The 24707-nt window shown below is 45.4% G+C and overlaps 1 protein-coding gene and 1 pseudogene across 2 annotated transcripts in view; one reads left to right on the forward strand and one right to left on the reverse strand.

Moving 5' to 3' along the window:
• Positions 1–313: 313 nt before the first annotated feature.
• coro (protein coronin) overlaps positions 314–24707 on the forward strand; it is a 49540-nt gene continuing 25146 nt past the window's right edge. The window contains exons 1-9 of one of the 2 annotated variants that reach the window (XM_075684453.1): positions 314–474; positions 1735–1935; positions 3276–3528; positions 9273–9448; positions 10324–10440; positions 10620–10724; positions 19722–19867; positions 21222–21282; positions 22678–22779. In XM_075684453.1, the coding sequence (XP_075540568.1) occupies positions 1735–1935; positions 3276–3528; positions 9273–9448; positions 10324–10440; positions 10620–10724; positions 19722–19867; positions 21222–21282; positions 22678–22779 (1161 nt within the window). In that variant the 5' untranslated portion in view covers positions 314–474. Of the gene's footprint in view, positions 475–691; positions 792–1734; positions 1936–3275; positions 3529–9272; positions 9449–10323; positions 10441–10619; positions 10725–19721; positions 19868–21221; positions 21283–22677; positions 22780–24707 lie in introns of those variants that run through there. The other variant, XM_075684454.1, reaches the window with a different exon arrangement.
• LOC142573786 (protein GVQW3-like) lies at positions 15520–19379 on the reverse strand (annotated as a pseudogene).

The raw sequence follows: 24707 nt of genomic DNA on the forward strand, positions 1-24707 counted from the left end.
GGTTGTACACATTGCGGCACATTGATAACTCCCCTATAGACATTTCTCGTTTTTTAGTAAGATCATTATTATTTTGTTACCTTTCTTTTAAATGTAAGTACACTTTGCAAAGGTTTTACGCCTCGTACAACTATGAAAGTGAATTGTATTGACAAAGGCATTAAAAAAACATTCCTGCACTTGTGTTGCGATTGTGTCGATAGCCGTCGCAAAATCTGGTGATTTCAAACTTTAGCGCGCAAGCGCCGTTAAAAAAATAGAAAATAAACGGCGCGCCCCATAAATGGCAGCGCCAGTTCCTGCCCGTGTGCGCATGCGTAGCCCCCACACCCGCGTTGCTGCTTCCATTTTGTGTGGTTATCAAATCGTAGTCGCCGATTATCGACTTCTACGGGCCTTCACGCTATGTTGCGCTACTTTTGAGTGTGCTACTTTGATACATCGGACGGCCACGGCTTCGACTTTAGTTGAAATGTGAGTAGATAACGCACTCGTGGGCTCTGTGAGGTGTTTCGTGGGCCGCGGTCCGGCGAGCTAGGGACGACGGGCGCAAAGGTATAGCTTGCCGCTCTTGATCGTGCGCGTGTTTCTTTGCCACTGCTTTGCAATTGTTCATAAATGTCCAAATATTATATGCGTATATTGAAAACACAGGCTCTTTCACCTGTACTGTAGGAACCGTCTTCACGTGCAAATGGACTTCTCACATAACTGGGCGTAACTTCAGTGGGTCAAGTCAACGTATCCGATGAGGAGCGTTGTCGCGAAAGAAATCGTCAGACAGCGGTAAGGTCAGCATGAATTGTTTGCTCTCGCTTTAACCTAAATTATCAGGATTACGTGGGCTGAATATGCTTAATGTTTAGGCGGCGGACAATCTGCCAATGAAGGCAACAAACTTCGTGTGGACGGTGCTTTTGATCGTTGACGTATAGCCACCTCTCAATAGCTGTCGTGTTTATTTCCGAACGTCTTTTGTGCTGTGAGAAAGCTAAGCGTATAGAAAGACATAAAGGGCACGCAACATCCACGTGTGCGTTGCTGGAGGCGTTTTTACTCCTTTTAGACATGAAATCGCAGCTGACGCATAAAAGCGCCGACGCTTCTAAATATTTACGCCGGCTAGTTGCAGAATCTGGCAGTAGCAGTACGTGCCCGCCGTGATGTTTATATCGTGGCTGTTGATAGCGATAACGAACCGTCGTTTCAAGAGCAACCTTTACAGGTTGTGTGCAAAGCTAGAAATAAGCTGCCCCTAAGCGATGACTACCTTATCCGCAGAAGTAGCCATTCGGTCTTATTAGATTCATACATGCTCTATCTCTCTCTCTCTCGCTCTCTATATTTGTGACTTTAGCAGTAGCACGATTCATATAGATGACGTCATGATCCAAGGCTGGCGGCGTAACAGCACGTGTTTCTGTATTCAGCTGAAATTTTTAGAAACGAGACGGCTGCGATTCATCACGGCCGTCAAAAAGCTATTGTGTCTAGAGACATTGTTCTCCACAGATAACATTGTAAACGTCTGTCTGACAAGCTCTGCGTATGCTGTTTTTATTTCTTGTGGGAAAAATTTGAGGAACATATCTGTTCTTGCTTTAATGTTTATCGGACTTGCTGCGAGAATCAATATTTGATAACATAAAAAAAGAAGAAAAAAAGATACACACTTGCATGCACCAAATGCAGTTGTAGAAACAGTGACAGATTGGTGGCTTTGCTGAACTTCAGATGGCGCATCGGAGCATCGTGCGGACAAGCAAGTTTCGCCATGTGTTTGGCCAGGCACTGAAAAGAGAGCAGTGCTATGATAACATAAGGATCACAAAACAGTCATGGGATTCCAATTTTTGTGCGGTCAACCCAAAGTTCCTGGCCATCATCATAGAAGCCGCAGGTGGTGGGGCATTCATGGTGCTCCCGTTGAACAAGGTGAGCATGTTTTCAGGCATAAATTTTTTCATTCCCTGCTTTACATTGTCTAAACTGCCACACATGTGTTTCCTAGTTGACATTTTTATCACAAGTATTTCTAATGGCACTATTGACAGATTTGACAGATCACTTTCAGGCGCTCTATAGAGTACTCGCAGGGCAGTTCACGGCGGCTGGTTGAAATTGAGCGTTCAGAACACATTTGCTTGGTTCACTCAGAGTGCCGCGCTCCACCTTTGAGCATTCAGCGGCACTCAGTTTCGAGCTGGGTGTGCAACCAAGATCTGACAGATTCTCCATCACGTGGCACCTCAGATTTGTCTGGGAGCAGCTTAACGTTTGGCTGGGGCAAGCTTTCTTTGGCTCCAATCTCGAGAGGGCTCCGAATTATTGCAAATTTAATTGAAGTGTGGTATGAACCATTCAAATGTGTCATAAGGGAGTCGCCCCTTGTGCTGAATTGACCTGCAGTTAACATTTTCAAGGTGACATTAAAAACTTTAGAACTTTCCTGTGTAATACACATTGTTGACGCAAGTCTAAAGCAGGCAAAATGGGCACACAAATGATTTAACCATGGGATACATGTGTTAATGTTGTGCCACATTGCATAACCACAAAAAAATTACATCACCAGCCTATTTGCCCAATGCTGCAGCACTGCGCCACACAATAGGGAGCTGGCACTGGCTCTTTGCAAATCTCACAGGCATTTCTCTAAACTGGAAAAAAGAGCTACACTAATGATAACACACTGCGAACAACTGAAATGGATGTTTTCAGATGTGCACTCAAAATCTCATGTTGACATATTGGCTGTAACTTCAATAATGAAAGATTGAGTTTACTAATCACTAAAAATAAATTATTTAACAACAGCAAAAAATAAAATAAAGATACTGGAGGCTTCTTCAGGTGGCCGCTAACATACACATTTTGTATGTTAAAAGCTGTTTGATAAAAAGCTTTGCATTGAAAAAAGAAAATTGTGCCTAGTAGGTGGGAAACCCTGTATTTAGCTGAGTTGCTCGAAGATTAACTTATTAAGGTGAACTTTTTAAGCTGACACTGAACTGTATGGGGACCTTTGCTCAGTGTTTTTATAGATGCAGGGCATTTACGTTAGAGTTGGAACTCCTGATGATAGATTTTCAAGATTCTTTCATGTGTGCCTTAAAAGAGAGTATGCTCCTGAGGAGTTTTCGTTACAGGGGCCAGAAATTTATATTGGATGGAAAACTTATGGATGTATTGTTATTTCTTGACAATAGCTGCTGCGTTGTGATTGGGTGAGTGAACTAGTGGGCAACAACTACTAAGCATATATTTCTCTGCAGACTGGTCGAGTGGATGTGAACCATCCACTGGTGGCTGGGCACAAGGGACCTGTGCTGGACATCGCTTGGTGCCCATTCAATGACAACGTAATTGCCAGTGCTTCAGATGATGCTGTGGTTCGAGTGTGGCAGATCCCTAATTTTGGCCTTGTCCGCCCGCTCGTGGACCCAGTGGTCGAGCTGCCTGGGCATGAACGCCGTGTTGGACAGGTGCTGTGGCACCCGTCAGCCAACAATGTACTGCTCAGTATTGGTGAGTCAATCCAGCTTTAAGATAACATCTTGCTCGTGTTCTGATCTGCATCTTGAGCTATATTTTAGGGATTTACTGTTAACGCCAAGGAGTACTGACACAACATCTTCAGACTTTTCATTTTTGCGATAAACGAAGGTCCTGGAGCTTGAAATCCTATAAAATATACTGGCAAGCCTCAAAGCACCACGTATAACTTACTATAATAATTTTCTACGAACCAGTTTAAGTTTCTTTTCCAGGTGGGTGTATTGTGACGTCATGAAGCTGAAGGTAGCCACATGGGAGCAGAACATTGTGACATTACTCACTCTGGCTCTGTTGTCTGCTATGCTGTACGTGAGACCGACAAATAATTGAATGGACTCAACTAGATGTGTCAAAATCCACGATTTAAGGCAGCAAGTTGGGCTAGTCGTTATGTATACAAAGGCATGTTCCAGCGTGTAAGGAAAAAAACTCAGAGGAGGAAGACAACTGGATAGGTAGAATGCTGGTCTTTGGCTGTATTCACTTTTTGAAAAGAATAACATCAAGTCACGTGGTAACAGGAAAGGACACATCTTGGCGCATACCCACTGAGGAGGGCCAAATGAGTGACCCATTTGATATACACCGCTGTCAATTGCATAAATCACAAAGCCATTTGTTGAGATAATTGAGTTCTTTTTTCACCATACCGACAAAAGGTGTGCATCAAGTGTGTCAAGAATATTGCCCTCCTCCTGTAGGCATGCACCAAGGTGTGTCCTTCTCTGCCACTCTTTGACTTGACGTCATTCTTTGCAAAAGGTTAATACAGCTGAAGCCCAGTGTTATACCTGTCCAGGCGTCTTTTAACATGATTGCGTTAAAGGCCCAGTGTTGAAAAAAAATCTGATGTCGAACGTTTTTTGGCGAAAAATCGTTCCGAACCACAACGACGCTAACCCTCTGCATGGTACAGAGGCATTACTGAATTAATTGAATTCCTCAAAGTAGGCTGCATCAGAAAAATCACAAAGTACAACTTAGGTAGACACAACCTGTAGACATGATAGCGTCGGATTGTAATTTGAATGTACCAGAACACATAATTCTGTTATATGGAAACTCAAACATAAACCCCTTTTCCAGCGTTTCTACCATTCATAAAGCGCTTGGTCGCTTGTAACAACACCATCCAGATGACGCTTGCCTCCGTGGCCCACGCAAGAGGCCGCATTTCTACCAGAAAGCTTGTCTGCTCGGTCTTCATGCATAGCGTTCACCGCCAGTGTTCCCCAGTAAACATTACGGTTACATAAACTGCAGTTGCCACGAAGCAGTCAGGGATGTTTGAATGCTATCGTGTTCCACTCTTAAAACTTTCAGGGTCGATGACGTAAATATACGGCGCCACAAAAGAGTCTAAAATGATCAATGCTGTATATTTACGGCGTCGTCAGTATGTTTAAAAAATGCGCCAATTTCCTAACTGTTTCTTTTCTGGTATGTGCTGCCACTATGTGGGAATACAGGGAATTTATTTCTCGCGCCTCCCTCTCTCTGTTTTTGTGTCATGGTTTGTTTTAGAGGTAGTTTGTTTGCTCTGGCGTGTCTGCAATTACCGCTTGCACATTGGTGCGTGTGCGGGCGGGCATCGATTAGCTTGGGTTTTGTTCTGCTGGCGGTTTCGGCTTCTTGCGCTCGCAAAACTGATGGCTATCCCACTACTAATCACTCAAAGGGCGACCGCCTGTTACTCGCTCGTTTATTGCTCACAGGGGTGCGCATACGTGAAGGATGCCATTGTGCCTGCATTTATTTTCTTTTTCCTTTTTTTTTTGAGACTCGCGAAAACCAATTGCCTCTGGTTGGCGATAAGATGAAGATTAGCGTAAGTTTGTCACACGTTCGTGTCACACGTGACGAGCACACAACCACACAGTTTTCTTGAGTGCGCTCACCTACACAGTTTGATTACGTTACAGATGTAAATATTAGTGTAAGAGCAGAAGCATTTGAAACTTGCGAAATATTCTCATGTGTGCATTTTCTAAGCCTTTAACTATGTATACAACAACGGATCAAATAAAAAATTTTTATGAGCTTATTTCCTTTTTTATTGCTGTCATTCATGAATAAACAGTACATATATACCAACGCAAAATATATTTTTTCTCACTTTATGGTCACCCTAGAAAGAGTACAGTAATTTTTTTTGAAATAGGTCCCTCTGAAGAATATAAATCTGCAATAAAGAAAATCGACCCTGGGCGGTCGCATATGGTGAAAAAAATCGACCCTGAAGGGTTAAAGGCGAAGCTCAAGCGTCCTCCAAATTTTTTCTCTACACTATTTTCTGTTCTTTTCTTATGCACAGGAACCTGTCTTCATCAAAATACATAATGTTATGGCAACTTGACGCAGCAACTTCACGTGGGCATTGCCACACTGAGGCTTACCGTATTTACTCGAATCTAACACGCACCTTTTTTCCAATAAATTAGAATCGAGTAGGACCCTAAATCTGCATTACCATATTGCCATCGGCATTTGAAAAATGGCTGCCTTGTATGCGCTTCTAGCCTAGCTGCCATAGCTTCCTCCATGTGCATACCTCCATGTTGCACATGTAACCAGGCGCTGGTGTAACCGAGTCTACCGCCTGTCTTCCCGTTTTCTGCGTTTATTCAACCAGCATGGAAGCACCAACTGCAAAGACATGCCGAGTCCACCATGATGCCACATTTAAAAGAAAAGTTATCATGTGCGCCGAGATAGACGAAAATCAGACCGCATCACGGGCGTTCGGAGTTCCTGAAACTTGCATGCGGGACTGGCGCAAACAGGAGGAGAATATTTTTGCCAGCAAAGCTACAAGGAAGGGTTTCAGTGGACCGAAGGAGGGCCGCTTCGCCAAAATAGAAGAGTTGCTCGCGCAATATGTGCAATAGCAGCGAGCAGCACAGCGGCCTGTGACGACCGATCTACTCAAAGTACGGGCGATGCAGTTAGCCCTACAGGAAGGGCTAACTACAGAAAGCGTTAGCCCTACTTCAAAGAAAGCAGGGGCTGGCTATCAAATTTTATGAAAAGAAAAGGCATTTCTCTTCGAAGGCAGACAGGGATATGCCAAAAATTGCCCGAAGAATATGAAGAGAAATTGCACAGTTTTCAGCGGTACGTTTTGAAGTTGCACCATAGAAACGGCTACCACTTCGGACAGATTGCAAATGCTGATCAGACGCCACTCTACTTTGACATGCCTGCCACCACAACCATTGAAAAGAAGGGGGCGAAGCAAGTGCGCGTTTTGTCTTCCGGCCACGAAAAAACTAGTCACCGCAATGCTTTGTTGCACTGTGGATGGACACAAGCTGCCTCCTTATCTTATCTACAGATGGAAGACGCTCCCGAAAGGAATCGTGTTTCTGAGTGGCGTGATTGTGCCCGTAAATGAAAAAGGTTCGATGACCACGGACTTGGTCGCTGACTGGATTGATAATATTTGGCGGAAGAAACCTGGCGGCAGTTTGGGTCTGTGTGGGATGCTTGTGCTCGACGCATTCAGGTGCCACCTTGACCAGAGCATCAAAGGCAAGCTGGCTGCATGCAACACCGAACTTGTTGTGATACCCGGCAGCATGACATCGCAGCTCCAGCCACTCGACGTTTGTTTGAACAGGCCAGTGAAAGATAGAATTTGGGCGCTCTACACTGAATGGCTTGTCAGTGGCTGCCACGAATTCACGCCCGCCAATAAAATGAGGCATGCCTCGCTGGAGGACTTTGCTAGATGGGTGAAAGATACATGGTGCACGATCCTGTCTGCCATGGTCATCAAGGCCTTCAAAAAGTGCGGGATTTCGAATGCCATGGACGGCACCAAGGATGAAATGCTTTGGTCTGTTGATAATGATAAGGAGTTGTCTGATAGCTACGACGAGTGATATCTATCGCCCCATGCGACTCGTACCGGCGCAGCGAAAAGCTTGACGGCAAGGTATGCCGCTTCCATTTGTGTTTTTATTCATCGCAACTTTAGTGTATTGGGAATAAATCTGTTTTTTCCGAATGAGAAAATAGTATTTCTATATGAAAGCATGAGGTGCGCGGTAATGTACTCTCTATTTTTTGGTCATGGAAATCGGGTGCGCTAGAATCAAGTAAATACAGTATTTCATTTTTCCATCTTTTCTGTATTTATCTTTAGTGACGCATTTTAACAAGGCTTTGAACATCATATAGTGTTTACGTAAATGTCTTGTAGATTACCCCGATTTGAGTTACTGAATTTCTTGCACTGCAACAAAAAAAGTTGCAATTGTAGAAAGAGTCATTGCAGGCAAAGGGGTCTCACTGTTGAGTACTGACGCGTATTATTGAAGTTGTGGAAACATAGCCACGGATTTCCTGCACATAATGTAATCACATTTAGCAAGTATGAAGGCTGGGAAACACTTACATTTTCATTTGACACTAAAGTTGTCCCGAAATGCCAGATCTGGCATCATTGACATTATCATGATGTCATGACCTTAGAGAAAAGTTTGAGGATGTCATGAAGCAGTTTATCTAAGCATGATGGTATTGCTGTAAAAAAAATAATTTAAAAAATAAATAAACGAGACTGCTGTGTGGTTATTCTGGTGGCGCTTGCGTGTGCCATTCACATTGATCAGAGGATTTACTTAAGCCCCAGCCACTGTGACATGTTGTCATGACGCATCCACATGCTGAGTACTGAAATGAAAACTGGTTCATAGAAGCACATATTACAGTAAATTATTTAGGGGGCTCTGCTGGTGCTCACCAGTAGTTTTTCTAGGGATTAGTGTGTTTGGGCTTTCATTCAGTGCCAGAAAATGGCAAGTTGGAAATGTTATCCTTTAAAATTTCTGTGCATGAAAATTTGGTGGTGGAGATCTGTGACAAGCTGTCAACATCATCACTTATATCTTTTTATAACTGGGTGGGATAACGGATGCATTAGAGTGTCCCTTGCTTGAGTATAAAAGAAAAGAGGCATATTTCAGGAACCTAGAGCATGGGAATTCTACATTTTTTCAGTTATGAATTAACCTCTGTGTCCAAGTTCGAAGCGTGACATATTGTCACATTATAGTGACAATTAAAAATGTAACAGGTGATAGTGCTAGTTAAAAGTTTAACTCTTTATTAGATGAACTTGTTCTTAACAAAACAAGCAACAGTCAAAGCACGATGATAGTGGCAAGTATGGTCCTTAGTTGTCAGTCTGATCTACTGTTCGAGTATATCAGCTATTTCTACATGACTCATTGTACATTCTAGTGTAATTGCTGGTGCTTGCATACATATGAGAATGTACACATTTATTCACGTTATGCACACAATCTGATTAGACAAGATTCTTTTTTTATAGAATTGGTGACAATATTCGGGAAAGTTCCATTTCATATAGGTGCATCTTACGCCAAGCAATAAGTTTGTAACAGTGGTTAGCCAATGAAATTATCACTTGTGACTCAGAGTCTCATAAACAAAGGCTTTTAAATAATTTGAAGCATTATAAGCTAACAGAAAGCCATTAAATTTACAATTACAACACAATTTACAATACTTTGGTGGTTCTCCAGCTGGAAGTTCCAGTTGGAGATATGTCAACAACCGCGCAGGGGTGTAGATAGGTGCCAGTGCCACCAACGGTGAATTCTGAGTACCAGAGACAAAAATTTGCATGTGCTCTAACACTCATCAGTACGTTGTACATGAGCTTGCACTTTTTTCCATGCATGCAGGAGCTGACTGCAAGATCATCATCTGGAATGTGGGCACAGGTGAAATCCTGTCGTGCATTGACCACCCAGACAGTGTGTTCAGCTGTTGCTGGAACTGGGATGGCAGCCGCATTGTCACAACTTGTAAGGACCGCAAAATTCGTGTGTACAATCCAAGGACGGGGGATGTGGAAGCGGTAAGGGTGTCATAATATGTTAACTTTTTTTCTGCTTGGATACTGATCTATCAATTTGTGCCTTCTTTAAGATTTCATGTTTATTGTCACTTTTGAAAATGAGGCAGTTAGTGGTAGCTGGTATGTCAGTGATATAACCAGGATTTTATTTTGTGATGGTTGACACTCCTAGACTGCCACTTCAGCACTAGATCAAGTGACCAAGTCGTACCACCATATTTGTTGTTTTGCTAGTTGGTTCCCATCACAACCACCATGGATCCGTTTTCGAGCCCTGGGCTCTTAAATATGCATGGCGGAAAGTAAGTTTCAGCCATTTGGGCTTAATATGATGAGTATCTTTGGGTGAAATTGGACAGTACTAACCCTCATGCCACAAAGCCACTGACATCATTGCAGTAGAAAAGTGAACTTAGAAAAGCCACTTAAAGAGCTTGAAATGTGTGTCCAACTCAGCAGCTGCTTAGCTGCAAGAAATTGCACCTAAGAAGATCTCACTATTATTTATCTTAAGTGTATGAATAAAGTTTCCCCCTCCTTAAATTGTTCTTGAATTTTGAGTTGAATGCACTGTATGAATCCTGAGCTAGTTTTTCAGCACATTGCCATTTTAAAGTGGCTGGTTCCTGTTTTAGCTTCATTGTTTGCAGATTGATCTTGTGTGATGGAAAGTCTATTGTAATATTATTGGCTTACCTGAAACCTGTTGCGGTGTCCTCTTAGCTGGAGGCAAGGATTTTTGAAGATTTTTTGACGATGGAAACATACCTTCCTTCTACTGGAGTCATTGCTCCTGTTCTGTCTTGTTTCCTGTTGCTTTCCATCTGTCCACTTCTCTGGGCCACTGTGGAATATTTGTTTCTATTTGCTTGCAGGAGGACTTTGGGCATGAAGGTGCCAAGCCGCAAAAGGCTATCTACTTGAGGGATGGCCTCATTTTTACAACGGGGTTCTCAAGGATGAGTGAAAGGCAGTACGCCCTTCGTGTGGAGGTCAGTTAGAGCGACTTGTTACCCACCGTAGTAGCTTTGTGGAAATGTGTTTACGCTGCTGAGTTTGAGGTCTTTTTTTCTGTGCACACTACACTGTAGATGATTGTTGGCTTTTGGTCAAACAGCTTCAGAAAGTTTTGTTACTTGTCTGTTAGGCAGTTTATTTGTTTTGAATGCAGTCGGAACTTGCCCAGCCAGTGGTCCTGGAAGAATTAGATACAAGCAACGGTGTGTTGCAGCCCTTCTATGACCCGGATACGAATCTGCTATATCTTGCTGCAAAGGTATGTGTTCTGTAGGTTACTCAAATACATGCATATTTTTTATGATAAAATGTAACATGTGGCCTACTTATAGTAATTTGCTTTAGGCAGGCTGTCATGACTTCATTTCAAGAGATACTTGAATGCACCATTGCAGAGAGATGTTCTGTCGGGTCTTAAACATGCTCTTGGAGCAAAGGAACGACAGCAAAGTAGGCAAACAGTCGAAGGGCATTTATTGCACCTTTTATGCACTGCCTGCTAGCCGAATTACTACCCATAAAACATGCCGATGGGTGCACAGCAAATTGAGGTAGTCAGACTCACCGCGACTGGGTTGTGAGCGAATATGTTTGCTCCCATGCTGGACAGCAGCTCCTAATTGTTTCCTTTTAGTAGCACGAACGGTGCTGCATTCAAAACAATGTGTTTGTCCATCCCAGTGCGCCGCTCCTAAGCCTTTCCCAGGATGGTTCTGTGAAACGTCCGCGCCGCTTGCCGACCCCAAGTCAAAAAGGAAGAGCCTACTTCTTTTCGCACCCTAGTAAGCCCTCCCATTAGGTGGTGTTAGCAGCACTCACAGTATGCTGCAACCACATTGACTGACGCTGGCACTTAGCTGCATGGAGAAGCAGTATTACAGGAGATGCGAGAGCCATGTGGGGGAAATATTAGAGGACGTGTGAGATTCGAGCGTCCCCACAGTTCTTAGTGTCTTTTTACATTGTGATAAGGGCCGGTATGACGTATAGCTATTTCAATCTGTTTTTATTCCAAATCCGCCATGAGCCCTCTGGGATAGGTAAGAATGGTTCGAGTCTAGCCCCCCGTATGGGTGGCCGCCATGCCCGTATGGGCAGAGCCCGAAACATTTTGACCTATCACGGGGGGCTAATGGCCGATTTGGAATAAAAACGAATTGGAATAGTTTTATGTTACACCAGCCTGGATGTAGTAGCATAGGTGATGTCCTCCCTGTTTTGCCAGGGCATGCTAGGAAATTTTTCTGTGTGATGTCTGTAGAAATGGTGGTGCTTGCAAGGTTAAATACTTGGACTTGCTAGTATAGCACAATCCAGTGTACTGCCTAGAAAACACAGAACATGCAAGGGGGTGTTGTCCCCTTGGCCTGTTCATGTTTCCTGTGCTGTGCAGTGAAATAGGGTATCTGATTGTGACAATAAGCATTAGTAGTTTACAGGGTATTCTGTAATACTAAGCTAATAATAATTATTTACAGTGCAGAGATTATTATCTAAAGCAACAAGTGACATAAATTTCAAGAAAATTTTTTATAATGTGTAATCCCTGAAGAGAACTAAACTTGGTTTCCCAAGAGAGGTATGGGGAAAAAAGAATTGCAGATGTGTTACTTGTAGCTTTAGTACTGAGGTCATGCTAAGAGTGGACTCATTCTCTATAGAGTTCTTTCCTTATTTTTGTTATGAGTGTAATTTTGCAAATTGGCTTTGCTACACATCTCTGAAACCACTGCAAAACTCCAATTTAAGCCTGCTGCAAACAAATCGTGCTTTACTGTCTGGTTCCTGTACTCTCTTGAAAACAACCCAACCCATCAGAAAGAATTCCCCCTTATTCAATGTGCTATATATCTGATGAATGCATTTGCTTTGGCTTTCTCTGGGTGCAATAATTGTGTACTTGTGCTATTAGATGACGTCTGAAATGAATTTACCACCTGTAAGATCTTGGTTTAAAAATGTGTCACATATGTATGAGTAAGAATAAGGGGATTGAACATGCTTGATTTTCTTTTATTTTTATTTTTTAGTTAGAACTCTACGAAATAAATGGCCATATACGAGGTCTGTTAGAAAAGCATCCGACCTTTGGCTGAAGAAAATAAACTGGCCTAACTGGAGCGTTGGAAACCTGATCACCCTCAAAGTAGTCTCCTTGGGACTCCACACGCTTCTCCCAGCAGTGCTACCATTGTTGGAAGCATTCTGAGAAGGCCTCTTTCGGAATGGAGTTTAGCTCAGCTGTCGTTACAGCCATAATGTCCTCTCTTGCCTGAAATCGCGCTCCTTTCAATTGCCTATTGATTTTTGGAAACAGCCAGAAGTCGCAGGGGGCCATATCAAGAGGGTAAAGAGCCTGTTGAACTACAGGAGTCTGGTTTTTCGCCAAAAAGTCTGAATCAAGTGCGAGGAATGTGCAGGAGCATTGTCGTGATGGATGCGCCAATTTCCTGTTGACCACAACTCCGGTATCTTGCGCCGCACAGCATCACGTAGGCGACGGAGGACATCCCTGTAGTACTCTTTGGTGATTGTTTGACCCTGTGGTGCATACTCGTGGTGTACCACACCGTGGGAGTCAAAGAAAGCAGTCAGCATCACTTTGACATTCCTGTGCGCTTGGCAGGCCTTCTTTGGTCTTGGTGACGAGGAATGCTCATTGTGATTGGAAGACGACGAAGTGTGGCGACGGGTCGGATGGGCTCCACATCTGCTCCGCACAGAAGCTACATTTTCGGCGAAATCACTTCCGCATCCAGATTCTACGTAATCATCGTGTGCCTGAAGTCAGCCAGAGCACGTCAACACCAAACTTGAGGGTGTAAGTGCTATATTTTGCATTTTACGGCCACATCAAGTTTCGAAGCGGGGCCGCCCCGCTAAACCCACTTCGCTAGTGGCGAGGCCTAGCAAAGGCTTCGGCCGCCGCACCGCTGCAGATGGCGAACGCGCTGCTCAATGCCGACGCCGTCAAAGCCCACCAATCGTCTACCGGGTCCCCGGAGGACGAGGACATGGAAATTCGCGAATCCCAAGGACTCCTTCGGGCTGCTGAGGAGAACGAAGAAGACAATGAGCCGTGGATCAATGTTACCAGTCGTGCCCGTCGCCGTCGGCTGCAGACACGCTCGACCACGCCCCAACATTCCCGAACGCCACCGAAGCCCGTTCTCCGCCACAGCCAACCGGCGATGCGCAAGCCCCGACAACCCCCCCCCCCCTTCCTGCTGATGATTACAAGTTGGCGGTTCGTCCACGGAACGGCCTGCAGCTCAACAAGGTGAGCCCAGGGAAGTTAGTGGACGCCATCACAAATGAGGCAAAGCTACAAATCGGCTCCACCGGATTCAAAATACGCATCGACGAAGACCAAAACATCCTTGTTCTGAGCACTGCCTCAGAAGCTACGGCCTCAGCACTAAGCAAGATGCAAAAAGTTACAATTGATGGAACAACATATGATATTGCATCATACGGAATTTCCCCCGATAACTCTTGCAAAGGGGTAATATACAACATCGATCACGACACCACGCCCAAAATGTTACTTAAACGCATTGAATCTCCTGGATACGAGGCGCTAACATGTAGAAGACTGGGAAACACAACCACCATGGTGATCACATTCTTGGGAAAAACAGTACCATATTACATAGAATTTTCCGGCCTTCTTCTGCGGTGCGATCCTCTACAAGAGAACCGTGCCACATTGCCGAACCTGCAACGAGACAGGCCACAGAGAGGACGTCTGCCCGCGGCCCCCCGCCACACCCAAGTGCAGAGAGTGCGGCACTTCGCTAGCAACGGAGCAGCACGAGTGCCACCCTCGGTGCTCTCTGTGCGGCGGGAATCACCCGACAACAGCGAAAGCCTGCCCCAACAGGTTCCTGCCGCCCATCAACTGCCGGAAACCACAGCAGACCCTGAGAGCAGGCTCCTCGTCTCCGAGGCCGCGTGGCGAGCACTCAGCATCCCGCAAGTCGCGGTCCCCAAAACGACGCGGAGTTGTCCAGGGGAGGAGCAGTTCCAGGCCGCGTTCTGGTTCCAGGCGTAGGACCTCATCGTGACGACGGACGCCATCCCATGGCAGGACCTCGAGCCGTGGTCGTTCCGCAAGCGGTAGGAGGGGAAGCAAGGGAGCAGTGCAGGTCACGCAGCAGGTGAGCTGGGCACAGGTTGTTTCTCCCAAAGCTCGTCCCCCCCCCCTGTTGACACAGAGCTGGCACAGGCACATGCCCAGATTAGGCGTCTCACTGAAGAAAACGCAAAACTCAAATCAGAAATCACTAGCGTACACGCAGAATTCGTAGCACTTAAAGATGAATTGCTTGGAAGAACTAGCACTACCCCTACACAAAACACTTCACCCCCACCCCCGGAGAAGTGGAAACGGGAAGAACAGCCAGCTCACACAGTCACTTCAAATCCGACACCGCAACGAGCAACCGCGCAGCCCACTGCACCGCAGGGAGTCATACCCGTCCAATATGCCACTCTCCAGAAGGTAGAAGAGGTAGTAGCAAAAGCTATTCAGAGCCTTCAGACATCCCTACAAGCTACCATGCAGCAACAACTCACAGCTATACAACAGTCAGCGGCACAACAACAACAATTCGCAACTCAACAACAGCACTCTAACACTCAGTTGGCGGAACGCATCATGAGGCTAGAGGAACGCTTACTAGCACTGGAAGCTCGTCAGAGCCGGCGCCCCACGAAAACAGCTCATCAGACCCTACCAGAATTGCCAGATTCTCTGGGCTCTCCAGAACCCCATCTTGTGCACGCATCACCACCCCTTGATAACCAAGATGGCTCCGCCTCAACATATGTGCAGTAAGCGCGGGGGCTCCCCAGGCGAAACCACGGTGTGGCAGTGGAATTGCCGGGGCTACAAGAACAAGTATGGATCACTGATACAATACATCGCTACATCAACAAGACCACCTGAAATCATCGCACTGCAAGAAACGAACACACACGTCCGCCTACCCGGATACGTCACTTATGGCACCGATACAGGCAGCAGCCTTCACACCCTGGTCACTAAGAAGCTAGTGGCCGTTCAACACCATCTCCAGCAATCCGAACCGCTTGCCATTCTGCTCGAAATTATCCCACAGGCAACAAAGAAGAAGGGTCCCATGTTTGTTCTAAACGTCTACTGTCGGCCGAAAAGCGCGCCATCGGTCCTCAAACTGGTTTTGGAGCAAGCCACGCACGCAGCAGGCAACCATCCGCTTCTAATTGTGGGCGACTTTAATGCAGCCCACCCCCTCTGGGGTTATACGTACACCAACCCCAGGGGAAACATTCTTCACAAAGTTATTGAGGACATGGATCTCACACTCGTCAACGATCCAAAGAATAGCACGAGGCTTGGCACAAGTGTTCAAAGAGACACGAACCCCGACTTAACCCTCACCAGAAATATCCCCCAAGCTTGCTGGACCAATCTGGAGGAGTACCTAGGCAGCGACCACGCGCTGCTAGCCACCACTCTCCATGGGCTCGAATACAAAGCCAGGATAGGCACGGCTCGCCTCACGGATTGGACCAAGCTGCGGGAGATAAGAGAAGAAAGAGCTGCGAAGGAACAGAGCCAACAGCTTCAGTCAATTAAGGACTGGATCACTCAGCTTCAGAACGATGTGAAGGCGCACACCAAAATGCTTGAAACATCCACCACCACTCCAAGCATCGACGCTCGCTTGCTCCACATGTGGGAAGCCCGGCGTAGCCTGCTGAAGCGTTGGAAAAGGCAAAGATTAAATCGCAAGCTCAAGAGGCGAATAGCACTACTCACACAAGAGGCTGCGGAATACGCTACCACGCTATGCCGAGAGAATTGGCTATCCCTCTGCGACAGCTTGAGAGGAAGACTGAGTACTTCCAAGACGTCGGAAGTTATTGAGGTATTTAATCAACCCGGCCAGCAGCAAAACAGAATCCCACCACAATATGGCCCGAGTAATTCACCAATTTCCTGGAAACGAGGCGGCCCTCCTTTTGACTCTCAAAGCCCAGTACTTCCCCACACAGCCATCGGAGCCTCTGCCACCCTACACCGGCACCCCTAACGAGCTCCTAGATGAGGACATACATCTACATGAGGTAACAGCGGCGATAATGGGCTTGAGACGCCATACAGCCCCGGAAATGGACCAAATTACCAATAAGGCACTCGTAAATCTTGACAGCCCCTCGTTACTAGAGCTTACCGCTCATCTTAACGAAGTATGGGGAAAAGGAAACCTTCCCGAGGACTGGAAAATAGCCGAGGTTCGTCTGATACCGAAGCCAGGCAAGCCACCAGCCATTGAGAACTTACGACCGATCTCCCTCACTTCGTGTGTAGGAAAGCTCCTAGAGCACATCGTTCTCAATCGGTTACAACCATTCCTGGAGGACTCGGGGAAACTTCCAACAACGATGATAGGATTCCGTCCACACCTCTCAACTCAAGACATCCTACTTCAGCTGAAAGAGGAGGTGATTGTACCAGCGACACGCAACTCCCCCACGGCTATCCTCGCCTTAGATCTTAAAGGGGCGTTTGATAACGTCAAGCACACAGCAATCTTACAGAGGCTAAACGCGCTCTGGGCTGTGGGGCCAGGACGTACTCCTATATCAGAGATTTCCTCTCAGATAGAAAAGCCATCCTAAAGGTCGGGGACAAAGCCACAAACCCCTTCCTACTGGGCGGGCGCGGCACACCACAGGGCGCAGTGTTATCCCCTCTCCTTCTCAATATCGCCCTAATAGGCCTACCGCCGCTCCTCGATAACATCCCAGGGATCCGGCATGGCCTATATGCCGACAACATTACCATCTGGTCGTCCACAGGGTCCATCGGGGAAATGGAGAACCGCTTGCAGGAAGCTGCAGACGTGGTGAGCGACTAGGCTAAGTCATGCGGGCTCAGCTGCGCCCCCCAAAAGTCGGAGCTATTCCTGGTCTCACCGCGAAAGAAGCACACATCCGACTCGCCCATTATCAACATACAACTGGAGGGACACACCATCGTTCCGTCTCAGAGCGTAAAGATATTGGGAATGGTTTTCCAGTCGGATCGCACCAATACAATATTAATTCAAAAGCTTAAGAATACAACAGCCCAAGTTATGCACATGATCCGGTGAATAACAACCAAGACAAGAGGCATGGGGGGGGCGGACACGCTTCGGCTTGTCCAAGCCTTCGTCGTGTCTCGAATAACTTACGCTATTCCATACGCACTACTCAACGAGACGGAACTCAAGAAAATCAACACAATGATAAGAAAGGCATATAAGCAGGCGATGGGCCTGCCAATCAGTACGTCCACAGAATGCCTACTACGACTAGGTGTGCACAACACGGCCGAGGAGCTGATCGAGGCACATTTATCCAGTCAGCGAACAAGGCTGGCGATTACGGAAGCAGGGAGGTCCATTCTCTTACGCCTGGGGCTCTCTGCCCCTCTGAGCCATCCGCCGCCTCAGACTGTAAGCTTACCCCATGCCATCCGGAGAAGGGAGGCCCGCGCCCTGGCCATACACAAGCGATACGGAACTTTACCCTCTACAGCCTACACGGACGCGGCTTCTTACTCCAGACGCGCAGCCACAACAGCCACCGTAGTCGTCAAAACAGAACATCGGAGCAGCATTTCGCTCACACGAAACAATCCCCTCCAAGCCGAGGAAGCGGCCATAGCCCTCGCGCTCTCCCAAACAGAGGTTGAAGTCATAGTGACCGACTCCCTACAGGCGTGCCGCAACTTTGCTAGCGGCAGAATTCATACCACTATGCTCCGGATCATCAATCAAAAGCCGCCAACGAGATCAGTCATGATCATCTGGGCGCCAGCTCATCAAGGCATTCCTGGCAACGAGGTCGCCAACCATGTGGCTCGAGATCTGACCCACCGAGCCGACGCCGAGGAATCTGAACCTGAGCGCATGCACCCTCTAGTCTCCTACCAAGACATCACACAACACTACAAGCTAACCCGCAGAACATATGCACCCCCACACAAGTCACTACCTAGAGAGCAGGAGCGATTCCTCCGAGCTCTACAGGTTAATACATTCCCCCACCCAACCAGAAATCACCTCATACACCCTACAAAATTCTCTCCGCAATGCCGCTTCTGCGCAGAGCCCGGGTCCCTCAGGCACATAGTAGGGGGTTGCAGAGCGGCACCATTAAATCCTCCGAACCTTTACCCCACTAACGAGCTTTGGGGGAGAGCCTTGGCCAGCTCCGACCTCGAGGATCAGCAACGGCTGATTGCGAGGGCCCAGGACGCGGCCCGAGCTCAAGGCATTCTGGAATGAGGACGCCTCTCCAAAGCTGCATTTACCTAATAAAAATGTTTATTCTCTCTCTCTCTCTCTCTCCATTGTGACGACTGGGATTTGGTTTCCGGGTCGTACCCGTACACCCAAGACTCGTCACCAGTGGTTATGGTTTTCATGAAGTCGGGGTCTCTGTTTGTGGAATCCGGCATGCCCTGTGAGTCTTCAACACGAAGTTGCTTTTGCTCCACCATGAGCAGCTTTGGCACGAATTTCGCCACAACTCTCTTCATGGCCAAATTTTCAGTCATAATGGAATGTGCAGAAAAAGTGCTGATGCCCACCTCTTCCGCAATTTCTCTGATGGTCACATGACGGTACCGTATCACCACAGCATTCACTTCAGCAATGACCTGGTCATTTCGGCGTGTTGATGGCTGACTGGAGTGTGGCTCGCTCTCCACCGATGTGCGGCCGTCTTTGCACCGGTTGTACCACTCCTTAATCTGTGTGCTGCTCATAGCATCGTCACCGAAAGCCGTCTGAATCTTCCAAATGGTTTCCACTTGGCTGTCGCCCAGTTTCTGGCAAAATTTGATGCAGTAGCGCTGCTCCAGTCACTCCGCCATTTTCCTTGCAATAAAAAACCGACGAGAGCACTGCACACTACCTCATTCAAATGCTGCGTCCCAGCGACTGACGCTATCGGCAGGCGGGGAAAAATTCGCACATGCGTACGAAGGTTCAAGGTCGGCTGATGATAGCACGCTTGTTTCATATCCATCAGGTGTTCGCAAAAAAAAATAAGGTCGGATACTTTTCTAACAGACCTCGTATGGCGTTTGAAATAAATTTGCCAACACAGTGACTTGAACCTTTAAAGTGCTTGGGCATATGTCTGACGCGGCACAAACTGAATGCTCTGTGTTGGTGTTGCTGATTCAAAGTGAAACATTTTCTTTGTCTTCTAGGGTGACAGCAACATCCGGTACTTTGAAGTGACGGACGAGCCCCCGTTTGTGCATTACATCAGCACGTATCAGTCGAGTGAACCACAGCGGGGAATGTGTGCCATGCCAAAGCGCGGTTGTGATGTACACCAGTGTGAGATAGCCAGGCACGTTTCCGGCTTCCTGTTCTTTGCTCTCTTTGTGCCTTTCTGCTCATCATCATATTAAATATTTGCTGAATCGCCTCAATAAAAAAACATTCTGAATATCCAGGTTTTAATATACTTTGCCATCTTTAGAATGCTTGCAAGGGTGAAGCAGTTTTGAAGCAGTGGACCAATGTCACTGACTTTTGCTGTGCCATCATAAATTTTACTACTTCACAGCTGCAGCAAAAGTTACTGGTAGTCATAGTCCTTTGAACTCTGAATGGGACAAGTGATTGAAACTGCCATATACTGCTTTGATTGGTGCTATCCTTTATTACTTGCTCACTTATTTGCAAGGAGCGGTGTCAATGTTGCAGTGACTGTTAGTGTAATGGTGCTGGCAGAAGTGTACACATGCAGTGAGCATGGCGAGATTGATCCATTATTGCATTGTCATCTGTCATGTTGGCAGGGCCTTGTGCTCATGTGCCTTCCTGTGAACAAGCCTGGCTGACATGAAGTCAATAGTATGAAAGGCTATGACAGAGTATCACACAATGTGACAGGTATGACAGTATTAGGCAAGGAGCTTATAGAAAACCACAGGGATGATCGAAGCGAAAAAAACCATTTAGACAAACCAAAGTGCTGTCTGAACTGATGCACTAGCAGAAAATGCATATACCAGTGCCAGTTATGCCTTTAGTAATTTTTTATGAAACTCTTCTCTTTTCTACAAATGTGATGAATTTCATGTCGTGTATGGGTGTGTGAATATTGGAAACTTTCTAATAAACTGAATCTTGTCTTTCGAATACTTCAAGTCACTAGCTATGCATAATTGAGCATGAAACTAAAACTGGAGTGGGCAGAGTGGATATAAAACACAAGAATGACCAGATAGGCTTTCGAGAACCTTAAGTATGTGAACAAATTTCTTATTCCTTAATTCCCCATTTGAGCTGTTAATAAACCATGCTTAATAATGTCCACTGTAGTACCAAAAACTAGGATGTGAGCATCCTTCACTTTTTCCAACGTATTAATGGTGAAAAGCCTTGTTTATTATTAGAAAACTATTTGATATATGATTCAGTTCACTTACAGTACTATTTGATTTGTATTTGATTAATTCGCTTAAAAACAGACATTTGCCCACTCCTGCTGTTTTGTGCAGTACTTGCTGGACAGAACATCGTGCCTGTGCAAAGTGTTATGTTTTGGTTTGCGCATTGAATTTAAGAGCTGCGCCTGGGCTGAATTGCTTCTTGTAAATTTATTCATGCAGATTTCATTCTGGTATAAATGCATGCTGCAAACTGTTGTTGGTCAGCGTGCTGGCTTCTGAAGTTTGATTGTCTTTCTGCACTAGGTTTTACAAGCTGCACTCCAAAGGCCTTTGTGAAGTGATTTCTTTCACAGTACCACGCAAGGTTAGTCCTTATGCAGTGCTAACAGAATCATGCTCACTGCTGACATTGGAATGTTTGTTGTTTACAGAAGGGTAATAAACTGAACTGGTTGGTATGTATGTGCACGTGGGGTCACGATTAGACAACACAAGCGCTCGTGTTGTCTAATCTTTGTCTCAATTTTACTGTGCCTCTATGACCAACCTCTATGTTGGTTGGGAGTTTTCGAGGCGTGCTCACCCAAAAACAGTCAGCTGGAAAAGGACTTTGTGTTTGAGTTTCTGCGTAGCAGAATTAAGTTTTCTCGTATATTCGAATTACAATCCGATGCCATCATGCCTGTAAGTTGTACTTACGAAATTTTTGACCCATTTTCGTTTTAGAAATTCAATTAGTTCATTAACGCACTTGCGCCAGGCGGAGGGTTTACAAGAATAAGGATGAATGAGGATGGACCACTAACAGCAGGTGGAAAAAGGCTTTGTCTTTCAGTTTCTACATGACAGAATTATGTTTTCTTTTATATTCATATTACAATCTGAAGCTATTATGTCTGCAGCTTGTGTGTAAGTCGTACCTTACGCATTTTCTGACGCCATTTACTTTTAAACATTAATTTAGTTCAGTAAAGCGCTTGGTGGATGGTCTAGAATGAGGATGTATGTTGTACTTTGCACACGTGCATAAGTGCATATTACATATGTCGCTTGTGGTGCTGGTGCTTGTGTAACATCGTCTAAAAGTTCTGCTGTTGGTACTTGTCTAACATCTGCACAAGCTTTGTTGTGCATCCACTTTCACAGGGTGGAATGGAGGGAGACTTTTCTTTCACGCCGTCTGCAATGTTTGCGTAGATTTATTGTTTTCATTGTGAAAAATTAAAGCCTTGCTGTCTAACATTCATTGCAGCAATTATTGAAGTAAGGCTAGCCATCTAGCACGTACATTTATCTCTCCCAATCTTTTACTAGGGGGTTTTCCATGTACTGTAGTTTGGTCCATGCTGTCTATATAACGTCTGTGACATAGTAATTAATGCCCAATATAATGATTGTGTACAAATGGAACTGTGTGGATAGCCTTCTTTTTTTTTTCTATGCTGATGATGTTACAGTTTCAGTTACTTAAAACAATTTGTTTTTGTTTTTCTGTACTTTAGCCTGAAGGAATTGCAAACTAAACCTCCATGACTCTAAAATGCAAGGTAGTTCCACGATCCTGTGAAAAGGATAACTATTATTCCTCAATGTTCAATATAAATTTTGAATCTCCTTACCAGTCTTGTAACCTTTCATGAGGAGTAATAGTATCGGGAAAATTTTTTTGTGCAATAAATTATCAAATATGTCCACATAAAGTTTACATATTGTGCTCTGCTCATCTGAACACATTGCGTTTTTGGTTTTGTCATTTCAGTCAGATCTATTCCAGCAAGATCTCTACCCTGAGACACCCGGCGACACCCCTGCCATATCAGCTGAGGAGTGGGCAGAAGGAAAAGACGCCGACCCAATTCTTGTAAGAATTTCTCAAAATATAAGAATTTCTTTTGTCTTCATGTAGTTTTACTCACAGCTGTATAAACACCAATTTGGAAGTTGCTTAGCACTGTTGGCAGTGTAGAACTTGTTGAGCTTACTGTTATACTGTGCTGAACTTATGCAGAAATATTTGTGATGAAGCTTCTGAATTGGGTTGGTTGGTACATTTTGAAACTTGAAGGTAACAGTGCTAAAAGCAGGGCCAAGACAAGAGGAGATAGTATATACTGATGTCACATGCAATCAAAATTGTTTGTTATTCAGTACCGTGTTTGTCTCCTCTCGTCTTGATCTTGTATGTAGCATTGTTACCTTCAAGTTTATTTGTGAACCCTTCTTTTACTCCCACACTAATTGGCAGTTTTAAATTTCATTAATTGCTAATACAGTTGAACCTCAATTTGGCAAAGTCACATTTCGCAATTGCAGCGAAAAACTCTGGCAATTTTCTTGAGTCAAGGATTGTGTGTTTCATCAGTAAAAATTACTTTGTCAGTTCTTAGAACAGTCCTGACAGATAGCATCTTCTCAGGAAGCATGAAAGAAATGCTGTGAGGAACTTGAGCTATAATAACTGAATTTAAAACATTAACTTGTGTGGTAGAGATTATGTCGAGAGCTTTGGCTTGGGCTTCACCTGGTACTCGCAGCCATCATATGGTGCTGTGCCTCTGGTCCTATTGCCTTTCAGTCCATCAAAAGCTACAACTGCCTTCCCTGTACAATTAAAGCTATATACAGTTAATCCTCAACATAATGAACTTCAATATAACGAAATTCTCAATATAACAAAGCATTAAACTTTTCATAACCTCTTGTCCATAGAACACCATGTATTTAGAACCTCAATATAACAAAGCCTGTTTGTATGCAATTTCAATATAACGAAATTTGCTTCCTGGGACCACAAGAGAGACCCCCAAAGTGGAGCCGCATCATGTTCCATATAAAGTCCAAGTGTGATAAGATCCTATCGCAGCCCGCACACTTTGTGCTTCAAGTGCGAGTGAAAGTGTATGAGGGTGAGACAAGAAAGATGGTGGTTTCACGAGTGGCGCCTTCCCCCGTGAGCAAAGCGAAAGAGGGGGAAGGGAGCTCACTCGCGGTAACGCGATCAAGTGCGTGTGAGGGGTGGGTGGGGTGGGGGAGTAAGTTGGTGCTTTGCGACTTCTGGCGCGCGTCTTGGCCGTAGCTGCACAGGGCTGTAAGTGCGGCTGAGAGCATACACAGCCGCGCATCCTGCTTTAAAGGTAATCTGCTGCGTGTGCGAATAGTGGGCATGCCGAGACTGCGCGGCATCATGTTAGCTGTCTTCTTGTGTGTTTAGTGTTGGAGGTTGCATAATCTTGACTTTCGGTGACTCGTTGGAGCGAGAGGCAGATGAAGTATGCTGCCCCGCTGCCAGCTCTGATAGCGTGAGCAGCTTGATAGCGTTGTCCCAGTGCGGGCAACGCTATCAGCAGCGGGGGCGGAGTGCACGCGAAAGCTAGGCTGGTTTTGCTTAATTCTTGCCGCTGATGTGAAGATATTGTCAATGTGGCATGAAACCATATCATCGTCACCGACTCCAAAATTAATCAAAATAAATTGTTTTCTCATTCAAATATGCTTTTTTCTTTTCGATTGCCCAATAATGCTGAAATTATGCAGCCCCTTTTCTTGTAAGAAAAGCAGATCGGCAACTGTACTTATTTGCATAGAAGGTCGAATTTCAATACAACGAAATTTCAATGTAACGAAGCAAATTGCTGATTTTACTTGCTTTATTATATTGAGGTTTAACTGTATATATTTAAAAATATTTTTTTCCTGTTTTCGAGTTTTTGCTTTAGTTCAAATAATCTGGCTTCAATCATTCCAGGGAAGCGTTATGTTTGCTTTTCATCAGGATGTGCTTCGGTTCAT

This window comes from Dermacentor variabilis, chromosome 3 (assembly GCF_050947875.1).
Source record: "Dermacentor variabilis isolate Ectoservices chromosome 3, ASM5094787v1, whole genome shotgun sequence".
NCBI lineage: Eukaryota > Metazoa > Arthropoda > Arachnida > Ixodida > Ixodidae > Dermacentor > Dermacentor variabilis.